The sequence below is a fragment of the Boleophthalmus pectinirostris genome, unplaced genomic scaffold (assembly GCF_026225935.1).
Source record: "Boleophthalmus pectinirostris isolate CB_2022bp ecotype Guang Dong unplaced genomic scaffold, ASM2622593v1 HiC_scaffold_9, whole genome shotgun sequence".
Lineage (NCBI taxonomy): Eukaryota > Metazoa > Chordata > Actinopteri > Gobiiformes > Gobiidae > Boleophthalmus > Boleophthalmus pectinirostris.
In genome coordinates, this window is record NW_026571541.1 from 23,300,760 (window position 1) to 23,313,439 (window position 12,680).

The 12,680-nt window shown below is 38.0% G+C and overlaps 1 protein-coding gene across 1 annotated transcript in view; it reads left to right on the top strand.

The window, feature by feature from the left end:
* The window catches only part of pdgfd (platelet derived growth factor d), a 106,782-nt gene that overhangs the window by 51,521 nt on the left and 42,581 nt on the right, over positions 1-12,680 (top strand). The window contains exon 2 of the mRNA XM_055147742.1: positions 7,818-8,007. Coding sequence (XP_055003717.1) covers positions 7,818-8,007 — 190 coding nt within the window. The remainder of the gene's footprint in view (positions 1-7,817; positions 8,008-12,680) is intronic.

Below are 12,680 nucleotides of genomic sequence, written 5' to 3' on the forward strand. Positions count from 1 at the left end.
TTATATAAATACTCATATATAAATATACTATGATTTTTTAAGTACAGTTGAGCTTAAAAGTCATGTAAATTGCAAAAATCTAAGCTCTATTTGGTACTTTGGTTTTTAAGACTTGAAATGACTTGAAGCCCAAAGCAGACGACTTGGACTTGACTTGGACTTATGGGCCAGTGACTCGAGACTCGACTTGGACTTGCATGTCTTTGACTTGAGACTTACATGAGACTTGCAAAACAAAGACTTGGTCCCACCTCTGTTGAATAGTCTATGATAAAAAAAATGAATGTAATAAATATGTAACCCTTCTCACTGGTCATATTGTAATTCTGGTGTTTACAAAGACAGTTGGCTTAAATCAGCTAACAGGCACGTGTACAGTCTCCTTTAAAATATGTAGTTTTTAATTCTCCTACAGGCTGTTGCACAGTCTGTTACATAAAGCAGTTACAGTGTATTATGTGTATAGTAAAATTGTGCCATTAGTTTGTGATTAAACATAAAGTAACCTCAAATATCACAGCACAACCAGCACAAAAACTGTTACAATGAACAGAACATATTAAGGAATCACAGCAAGTTGAGCAAGTTTTAAAATCCAGCATGTGCTTACTATCTAACAGCATTTAGCAATTTTGATGACTGTTCAAGATGTATCAGTCCTTTGCAAGCATTAATGCGTTCCCCTGGGCTTTTCAGGTGAAAGTTCCTGACTCTGACATAAGCACATTTTTTTAGTCAATGAACCTACGCCGTCAGCTTTGTGATCAGCAGAGTGGAACAAGTCTATTTCTAACCAACTCCACTCACCCCATGCACTCATGTACATACTTGTCCGATCATATCATTCAAGCACTCTTAAAGTTAAAGTATCTTCGTATACAGTAACAGATTGGGTTGAATTTGGGACATTTTTGCCTCAAAGCTGATGTTTCAGAAGCATGTAATTTCAGAACTGTGGAATGATTTAAGTGAGTTTGACAGGGGGGAAATTGTGATGGCAAAATGACTTGGTCCGGGCTCCTCCAAAATTGTAGCTTGTGTGTGATGTTTTGTGCCTGCCTGAGTATGTCTGTTTCTATCACAAGAAAGTGGCAGGTGACGCATGTGAGAGCAAAAGCTGGTTTGGTCCAGTTCGACAGGTGCAATTGTAGCCACCTGATTTTCTCTATCTTCTGTATGATTGCCAAAAGAGGAAGTTAGCGTGGTACAGTCTAAATATGTAAAGAAACTAAACTGGCAAAGTGTGTGTCTCTACATTTTTTATTCAGAGGGATTTTAGTCTTAGTTTAGTCCGCCTCATCTCGAGCCACAGCCAAACAAAACTGTACAATTCGATTTGTTCATTTCATTTTTAAAGCAGCCATAATTGTTCTGATGCAGACTCCCTGATTGGCTAATCCACCTGTCAGTCACGCCCATCTGCACTAGGACTCACTTCCAAAGTATTGGAGGAGTGTGTATTCTGGATCAGGCAATAAAGGTCCAGAGTAAACAGAGGAGGTGTGGTGAGGTTAAGAATCTACGCAGAGTCTAAATCTCAGGATTTCCCTTCACACCATGACCCTGTATCCTGTATAGATGCAGTGTACAGTTATCGTCATGGTTCATGTTTTGTAGTCGTTGTTTTTGCTTATTTTTGTTGTGTCTTTCTCCTGTAGTGTAGTGTGCCTTTGGTGTTTTCTTTTGACATTTGTCCTGTCAGCTTCTAGTTTTGAGTTTTACTTCCTGTCTGTTTGTTTTTCCTGCCCTAATGTGTTACAACATATCTGTGTGCATATGTGCTCTGTGTTCTCCTCTGCCCTTTGTTAGTCCATTGTCTTTGTCAGTATTATGTCTGTTGTTTCTATTTTTGGATTTTTGGATTTGTTTTTTTCAGATTTTTGGTTTTGTTACAATAAACCACTGAAGTGCATTCCTGAATTGAATCCTCACCTGTGTCTTCATAACAGTTATGTAAATGTCTGTATGTCATTTTTTTTCTTTCATAAATAATAATTTTATGAATTTATTAATATTTCCCTGATTGACTGTAAGATGGAATAGCATGGGCAGACTTTTGGTTTTTTCCTGGCGCGATGCAGAAAAGAGGGAGCCACTGTCTGTGAATGTTCATGTATGTGAACAGGCACGTCTATCCAGCTGCAGAATTTATTAAACCAAAACATTCAAAATGGCGGCAGCATCGGACCAGTCTCATGTTACTGTGCATCTCTTGTCCTTTCGTTCACACACCCACACGCACATAAACACACACCCGCACACACATACATAAATATTCCATTTTCACATTAGAAAGTGTGGATCTTACTAAAATGAATCACTATTTAATGAACTTTAAAGTTGTTAGATTATCACTAAGAATATTATATACATACCTTATACTGTGTAAATACTTGACTGAAAAACTATGTGTGGGTATATAAGGTCTGAAGTTCTGTCTTGAAGCTAGTGCTAACTGAAATTAAACTGAATAATTCATGTTAAAAATACCCCACAAACTAAACTCATTTGCATACAAAAACTATAAACTAACCATTAACTGTATTTTATCAAGTTATTATTTTCAATTTTATGTTAATTTATGTTAGCCTTTAGCAGTGAGACCAAAACACATACTTTTATAAACAGACATATTCTCCAGTGAGGTATTTATAGCGTATCTAAAAATCTTAACATGCTGCCAGTGATTTGCTGCATGTTCTTTAAAAATTGATTGATTTTAGCGAGACTCGGCTCACACCCAAACAGAATAAAGGTTAAAGGCCGCTACACGAATTTTTCACCATGTATCTGGGCAAAACTTGTATTGGCTCAGTAAAGATTTTTTTTGTAAAAGCAGCTATTGAGGTCAAAATAAGTGTGGTGTGTGTGTGGTCTGCATCTAAAGCATTTCATTGTCCGATAATCAGGAAGTGTGTCTTAGCATGCTAGTTGGTAAATGAGAAATAACTTTAGACCAGACCTGCCACATACAGCCATTTGGTTGACTCTGATCGGCCCGTTTAGATAATTTGGAATTGCAAAATAAACACATCATTTTACCTCATGTTTGCACTAAAGATGCATTACTTTTATTTTAGAGGTGTTTTTAATGAATTTTTTTTAGGCAACCTCACTTTGTCATAACATAACCAACTTGTCGAAACAATGCTATTTACTGCTTTTTTAATAAAGAAATTCAATTAATATTATTCAGAATTTAGTTAAACATTTTGGTCCGGCCCTCCACATTTTATATTTCTCATGTGGCCCCATGGAAAAAATAATTCCCCGCCCCTGCTTTAGACCACTGTAAATTGTTTCAAAGGAACTAATTGTGTTTTTCACATTATAAGACATAAAAATACCTATAACACCTTAAGGTATTTGTACGGTATTGCGCCATAGGAAAATTTCTTCACAGTGTTTGGTGCATCCCTCAGTGTCATCGTCAGGAGCGGTGAAAATTCAACCACAATTTAGCGTGCACACATTTGAGGCAACTGGAACAAGCAGGTTGTATTATAGTTACATGCATCACACTCTGCAGAATGGTTTACTCTGCATTTGTTAGTTATGCCTTGGAATTCAGTCAAAGCTATACTAGACTTGCCTTGGATCCAGAATACACATTCCTGCAATACTTAAAGAAGATCTGAGTCTGTGAATCTCCTTGAGCACGGATGGGCGTGAATGACAGGTGGTTTAGCCAATCAGGGACAAGCATGGTCATATCAAATCCATATCCATATCAATCCATCAAAACAAATATGGCTGCACTAAACTTTGTTCATTCTCTGCATAAAAAGTACGAGAGATATCATTCTGGACTTCACAGTGGCAGCACGCTGAGGCAAAATCCTGCACGGGTCAATTTTTTGGAGACCCGCGCCCGCCCGCACCCGTGCAGTACAGTACTACCCCCCCCCCAAACCTGTTAATATTCTACCCGTTACCCGTCCGTGCTCGTGATAAATCACACACATATTAAAGAGAAGAAGAAACATTGATCAAGATGCCGAACTATTGCACCACACACCACGGACTGAACTAGCACTGAACTAGGACTAAAACAGGTCTAAAACAGGACTAAACCAGAACTGAACCAGAACTGAACCAGGACTTACTGTCAGGTCGGGCTCGGATGCACCCGCATAGACCATTGGGTGACCGGGAAAGGACTGGTGCAGAGCTCCGTCACACAGTCCTGTTTTGCGGACACCCTGCTTCGCTGGGGTTCTCTCCCTCTTAAGTCCAAGATTAGTCCTAGTTTAGACCTGGTTTATTCCTGGTGTAGTCCTGGTTTAGGCCTGGTTTAGTCTTGACCGGACTGTGTGTAATCACTACCTGCCCACATATCCACCCATAAAATTCTATAACATTAAAACCCGCCCGTTTCAGCAACTATTTGCCCGTACCCGTTGGGAATCCATGTGTACCCAACCCCGTGCAGAGCTCTGTGCTGAGGGTGTTCTACATGTATCTCTATTGGTTGAATGTTCATCAGTTACCATGATGCACACATTAGCAAATACTGTCAAAAAAGTTTTAAGATTGTCTGAAAATGGATTTAAATTTTCAGGAACCTGCGATCAATTTGAGCATTCATGACCATGTTTAGGAGTTTGATTTTCTACAGAAAGGTGGCAAATGCTGGCTCGCTTGTAACTGTAATTTTATTTGTAAGAGACTTGTTTAACAGCGCAAATCATCTCACGTGTTGTAGTTCCTGCTAAGTCATCTCTTCCTGCTCAGATTGTGTTAAAACGAAGCTCAGAATAAAGTCTAACTCGAGAAACTGATCTACATGACATTAAAAAACACAGCAAATGAACACGTGCTGTAAAATGAGAGACTAAAGGCAGGCTGCTGTAATGAGAGGATAGACAGGATGGGCTGGCAGTGGGAGGAGAGAGGGCTGTGCAGTAAAGAGGTGGAGGGAAAGGCCAGACCTCCTCCTCATCAGCAGCACGTCCCCGGGGAGACTGTGGAGCCTTGATTATGCATTCAGCTTTCCCACAAAAAGCAGCCAGCACTCACAAAATACAGCTCTGTCAGCCTACTTCAGCACAGCCTGACCTTCAGTGTGTGAGCCTCCGCCGCCACGTAATTTAGCAACTCTGAGATACTCGAGTAAATAAGCCTTTGTCATAGTTTGGGGAATGTTTGGTAGCCAGGTCAACCATTGGATTCTTTGGGTTTTACTTGCTTGCTGTTTGCGATATATGTAAATAGTTGGTTGATAACATTATGTGGCCTTGTTTAAAAGTGCAGCAAAATCTGAATGCAGGTGCCACTTTGGTTCAAGAAATCTAAAAAGAAATTGAAAAGAAAACTCTGATGTTGAATGTGCTGAAACTCTCAAGCAACTTTCAGGTTTTTAATGCAAATTGCATTGTGAAATTTGGTAGAAATTGGATTATGTGAGTGTTTTCTTTTTGTTTTGTTCTTTCAGTACTTGCATTTTTAAAAAGGGCACATATTACACTATTTTCTGATCTATGTTATGTTTTCTCATTAAAAACATACCTGGAGTTGTGTTTTGTTTCATTCACTCATGTTCAGCACACAAATCCTGTATATTTAGATCAAGTTCTTCTCTCAAAAAAAAAACACTCAGTGTGATTACCTAGCTCTGCTGAGCAAAGGTAAAAGGTAGCTGTTAACTTGAAAAACTACCTCTTCATGACATCACAAGTTGGAACAGAGTATTTTGAGCTTTGGAGATGTAGAGAGACTAAAAATGCATGATTTGTGAATGAAACAAAACACAAGTTCAATTATCTTTTTGATAAGGTAACAATGTTCTAAAATGGCTAAAATCAATGGGCCTCATTCATTATTTATTTTATTTTTTTTTAAATGTCCATAACTTCCTCTACTTTACCCTTTTTTTTAAGATCCTGAGAGAACTCTGCCCTGGGAAATGTTTAAGTCATACACTTATTGAAGTAAGCAGGTGCTTTCGTCGTATTAATCACACTTTCCGGGATTGCAGACCAGCAGTAAATAGCAAGGGGGCTGGGGTAGGGGTGCATAAGAGTGATGGGGACAGTGTGAGCGACGGGGGTGTTGAGTCCAGCGCAGTGACCAGGTGCAGGGCTGTAACAGAGGCTCATATGGAGAGCATTGGGGCTGAGACAAACTGAGGCTCACTGCAGCCTGTATAAAGACATGCCCTATGAAACACATCATAAATGTTATTGAATCACATAGTAATAAAGTTTATAGGAATTAATTTAACAAAATATATAACTTACAATCATGGAGGAATTTAATTTAATTTTATTTTTTTTGTTGCATTATCAGAGTAATAATATTCTAAAACAGTAGAATATTTGTTCTTACGAGTGCTCCTGGCTGTTTTTAGGATTTGTTCTTCCAGAAGAACATTTCAGTTAAGAAAAAGTTTTGTGAATGCCAAAAATGTTGGTAAGAAGGCCTAAAGTAAAAATTTGTTTCTAAGAATGTTTCATGAATGAGGCCCAATGTTGTGTATTGATCAGACCTTTCATTGTTGTAAAGAGATGTTTTACCAGAATAACTAAATTGTCATAAACCCATTTGTATCATTGAGCACAATATTTCTTCTACTATCCTGTCCTTCCACATGCAGAGGCTTACTTCACTATGTACTTATTTCTTTCCTTATTGCTCAATATGATGATTAATCAATATGCACAGCAACTTTGAGCATTGCATTTGTTTTATTGATAATGCAATGCTCAAAGCAGAAAAGAAGCAATGCAAACATCACTACACACTGTTATTGTAAAATTTGAATTTAAGAACTCTTCTCATGCCAAAGCAAAGAGAAAAAAATTATACTAGTTACAATACTTAAATTTAAAACTCAATAGACATGAATAGGAATAGACTTGCTACTCGATACCAATTCCAGTATCACCATATCTGTGTAATCCCTCAGTCGTCCAGGTAGGGACATGAGCATATACTAGTCTATGTGGTTTTATACTTGTTCTGATACAGCTCAAGATCATTCTAAAGCTATTTAGGAAAGATTTATTTCTGTCCTTTGAATGTGAATATTGATACATGATCAAATGAGTATCTAGTTTCGAGTTTTGATTGACTTTTGACAACCCCATACTCGACCAAGTCTGTCAGCTGTTAAGAGTGAACATTGATTTGATGTTTTCTCCTGAGCCCTTGCAGTTACTGGGCAGAGGCCATCAAACAGACAGGAAAATCAGAGAGTAAATGAATGCACTGGCTTAGAAATGTTGGCAAAAACAGGTTTCCACTCCTCATGTTAAATTATGTTTTCAAATATAATGAGGTAACAGCACTTCATACAAGTAAAGAACTGCAACAACAATTATCTTCCACCTATAGTGTAGATTCTGATACAGTGTTGTTATTGTCATTAAAACACAACACAATTTATTTGAGTACATCAAATACTGCGTGGTAATGATGTAAGTGCAATAAAAGTTAAAGGTGCATTGTGTAACTTCTCTGGTGCAGGGTCTGTCAAATTCTTTCCTTTTGAAGGAGACAAACCAGAACATGTTTCAGGTCAGATCTGTGGAGAGGCAACTACACACAGTCAGAATGCCTGTTTTTCTATGGATTTTTGAGCTATAAAACCACCTGTAATTGAGTAAATGTAAGGTAGATTAATGTCATACTGTGGAACATTTCAGGCAGAGCAATGACATATCCATAGAAACAATCAGGTGACGGACCCCCATCCAAAAAGTTACACAGTGCACCTTTAAATACTAAATACTGTCCTGTGCTAGTTCTTGGTATGTCTTGTATCACTTTGTACAGACTAACTTTGTGGCCACTAACAGACAATCACCTCACCACAGACTTGTACCGCAGTGAGGAGAGCATCAATGTGACGCAGCTCGCCGGAGTCATCTTCAGCCCACGCTATCCCGAAGCCTACCCTCGCAACCTGCTGTTGTCATGGAAACTGATGTCTCCGCCGGGGAGCCGCATCCACCTGGTGTTTGACAAAAACTTCGGTTTAGAGGGGCCAGTCAAAGAAGTTTGCAGGTAACAGACAAAGGATTCAGATGAAAAAAAAAAAAAAAAAAAAAGAGAAATAAACCTGGACTGTAATAGGACCAAATCAGTTCTTCTTTAAAGGGGCACTATGGAACTTTTCTGGTGAAGGGTCTGCCATTTTCTTGTCTCCATGTAAATACTATTACATATGGTCATCTTTGCCATCTTGCAGTTATTCAGTTATTCAGTTCAGTTGTGTTTATATTGCTCGAAAAAAAAAAACGTTAAAAAAAAAAAAACAAAAAACATGATTTCTTACTTTGTGGGGGGTTGCCTCTACACAGATCTAACCTGTAACTTGCAGTAACAACTTCATGGAGACAAAGAAGTTTAATGTCATACTCTGGAACACAACTTCTGAACAATCGCTGTCATTTATTTTCTGTTTTTTTCTCAATTTTCCTCTATAGATCCTCCAATACACTGTGCTCAAATTGAGTTGGCAGGAGTAACTTATACTATATTACTATATACTATATAATTTATACTTATACTAAAACCAGTATCAAAAATAGATTTCAAAAGTAGCGATACTGACAAAATCCAATGAACAAGCCAACAGCTTTATCAACACCAGGATATGAATACATGATAACGCAGAGAACAGAATGTAATTTTTAGCACAAAATAATACTGCTTTCTTTTTTTTAACTATTTAGGTAGCGAAATCAAGCCTTTTCCTTAGTATCAAAATCGAGTTTGAAGCTGTAGTATCATGGCAGCATTACTGTGCAGTAGTCTTGTAGTAGTGTGTATTCCTCAGCCCATTAGAACACACCACAGTTATACAGCAGCTGAACCAGGTGCATAAAGATAGAGGGGAAGACTCACTTTTACAAAGACGGATGCTCAGAGTTTGCTTTCTTGGCGAGAATCAGAAGAAGTTTGTCCTTGAGGGTTGAGGGGGAGAAAATAGACGTTTTAATCCCTGTATGCAGCCGTGGCGTCTTTGTAAGCACTTTGTAGAAAGCAGGAGCAGCAGGAGGTAGAGGTGTGAGTGGGAGAGAGATCTACCGCTCTGGACACTGCTTCAAATGCTGCTCATTAGTTTGGTGTATCGCAAGTGTATGATACTTGGACTTCAATTAAGACGAGGCAGACTAGGGTTTTCAATATTTATAGAATTGGATGTACTCCTTGGGCATGTCAATATCTGTCTTACATTTTCATGACTGTTACATAAAAGTTTGGACTAGGGAGCTTTCAAACTTGTCCTAGTTTAGTCCTCGGCAGCTAAAGGCTAACAAAAAAAACATTTACTATTAAAGGGCCCATATATGCTATTTTCTAATCTCTGTTATAATGTTGTTTCCTCATCACAAACATACCTGGAGTTGTTGTTATTAGGTTTGTTTTTCAGACCAAGAGTTTGTTTTCATACCTGACAGTTTCGACTGCTCACTCGTCGTCTTCCTCAGAATGATCACGTGATGTTGCTGTGATGTGTTGGGTCAGCTGATTTATACAGGCTTTGGCGCTGCCTTCCAACTCTCACACACCTGGGATACTGTCCTGAAGAAGTCGGTCTGTGGATTGTGTGGTCGTCCTGCCTCCATCAGTAGGAAGACAGCACTAAAACCTGTTTAAATCAGCTGACCGGATACATCACAGCAACATCACGTGACCACTCTGAGGAAGATCGCTAGTGAGCAGCTGAAACCGTCAGGTGTAAAAACAAACGCTTGGTCTCAAAAAAGAACCTAATTTCATAAATTATCGAAAGATATAATGTAGTGTAAAGTAAAATATACAAATGATTAATGTATGCCTATCATACATATTTTATTTGGCATAAATAAAAACACTTTAAGCAGCCTAAACTTGTGGTCTGATGTCGTGCACATTTTAGACAATTCCTTTCCACTTCTCCATGTTTGATGGAGTTTAAGAGACGAACGTCTCTATCTTGTGGGAGCATCAAAATATCGCAGATGCGGGCAGAACATTCTGTTCCACGCAAACCTCTGCCTCATTGCTTCATTCACTATTTAACACACAAACCCTGCATATTTAGAGTACATTCTTTTCTCAAACAAAAAACACTCTGTTCCATCTTGTGATGTCATGTGGTAATACAGGAAGTGCGCCACTATGTTTTTAAACTCTATCCTTCGTGACATCGCAAGGTGGAACAGAGCATTTTGAGCTTTGGAGATGTAGACAGACTAATAAGAAAGGATAACTCAAACATGTGTGAATGAAACAAAACACGACTCCAGGTATGTTTTTGAGGTATAAAAAGCTTAAACCTCAGAAGAGTCAATTCTGTGTAATATAGGACATTTAACAGTGTTAAATGCGTTATCTTTATTGGTAACATTTTAATTAAAGCTGGGACGAAATACCAAATGTTCACCCAAACAAGCTGTTAAAGTGGACAGTGCCCAAAGGACTAAAGGGAAGAATGAGGAGGGCCGAGGTCTGGACGTAACTGTGTGATTGGTTTCACAATTAAAACAGTTCAAACTCTGCTTCCTCAGACTGGTATATCTAATTGTTTCTAATCAGAGCAGAGGTGGGTGGCCTCTTGAAACATGGAGAACATGGAGGAAGTTGGCAGCCCACAATCTGAAGTAGGACTAAACACCTTAACTCCACCCACAACCACAGTTCAGATAGAGACGTTAAACTGGGCTGAACAAAACAGTGTGAGTCAGTCTAACAAGTATCCACACTTCAAAACCAAAGTTTATGTCATGTCACCAGCTGCTTGAAATCACAGTGGCCCCCTAATGCTGCACACTTTGATTTAGAAAGCTGCAAAAAGTACATAATCTGTGCTGAAACTGCCAAAAAAAAAAAAAAAAAGGCTAAGAACAGTAGACAATGCTATTAAAACACCATATACACAGTTGAGTCGTGAAAAAATGCAATGTTTAGCTCCACTTTTAGACTCCGATCTGCTAATTACTTACACCAAAATAGACTAAGAAACTGACTACAGAACAGCGAATGCTCTTAAAACAAATTGTACACAGTTTACATAATTGTCAAAGTTTAGTCCCACTTTACAACTGCATTTGAATCCTGAAAATGTTTGCTTATAAATCCTTGTAAAACACATGCTCTAATACCACACAGCAGGCTTTTAAATTCTGTCTACTGCCTGTTTACAGTTTGGTACTTCTCTGTGGCACTGTCAACACTAACTGAAGCCATTGTGTTTTAATGATCTGCAAAATGTGTAAACAGCGGACCAGCCTTGGGTACATTTAGCGTCCAATTAAACAAAACGGCGTCTTAAGAGTGGCCAAAGGTGTGAGTATATGTGAGAAAATATCATTAGCCAGAAATGATATGATGTTTTCTGTTTGGACTGCCGCAAAAAAGTGAAGAAGTTTGAAAAGCTGTGAAAACGAAGCAGATCTCTCAGTCATTATCTATAGGGAGAAACAAAGCAAGAAAAATATTAGAATAAAGTTTGATTATGAAAGTTGCGTTAAATGGGGATGTCAACTATTTAAAGGGTCCATATTATGCTATTTTCTGATCTATGTTATAATATTGTTACCTCCTCAAAAGCACCTGAGATGTGTTTTGTTTTCAGTCACACAAGTGTAACACACAAACCCTGCATATTTAGGCTGAGTTCTTCTCTCAGAAAAGAAAACCTGTGATGTGACGTGGTAATACAGAATAGGGGGGTGCAAAAATATCTAAATAGTCGTAAATATGACTCTGTAACTTCAAAGATATACTGCATATACTGGTGTTCTGTGGACCAGTAGTGCCAGTACAAGTGTTTATTTTGTTACATATGCTTTTTTTTTACCTTGGCTACTATGTATTTATGGAGAGTAGTCTTGTGCAGTAGTACTGTCACAAGTCATATACTAAATCAATAGTAAAACCAGTATCCAAAATAGATTTTAAAAGTAGCGACACTGAAAAAATCCAATGAACAAGCCAAAATTTGAGCTTCATCAAAACCAGAATAGACCCACACTTTATAATGTAATTTTTAGCACAAAATAATACTGCTTTCTTTAAGTGTTTCCTTTTTTCTTTTTTTCCACTATTTAGGTATCGAAATTGGTCATTGATCAAGCTTTTTCTTTAGTATTGAAATCGAGTTAAAATAAAATAATATAAAAAATGCTGTACTGACATATCACCAAAAGTGGTGTTTACTAAATTATTTTGTTACAGAGGTACAATTTTGTTGCCTTTTTAAAGGAAGGAAACTTTTGGCATAGTCACTGTTTTGATGATTAAAATGGGAGTGTTTCGTAATCACTTTGCACAAGAAGTGGTTTAGGAAAGACTTTTAGTATTGCAGCCATGACTTAGCCTTTATTTTTATTGACCCGGATTGAATAGATTTGAAATATATAGTACTGAACCATATTGTATTGAAAGCTCACTGTATCTAGATACGCGTCGTATCGTGGCCTGTGTATCAAGATATGTATCATATCTGCAACTTCTTAATGATACCCAGCCCTAATACAGAAAGCGCTCCACTGTGCTTTTAAACTCTATACACCTTCACTTGTGTAACTTCAGCCCTGGATCTGCCAAGTCTCTGCTGAACTAAAGGTAAAAGAAGCTGTTAACTTGAAAACTAACACTACATGACATCACAAGGTGGAAGAGAGCATTTTGAGTCTTGGAGATGTAGACAGACTAATAATGCAAGAGATACATAATAATATTGCCCA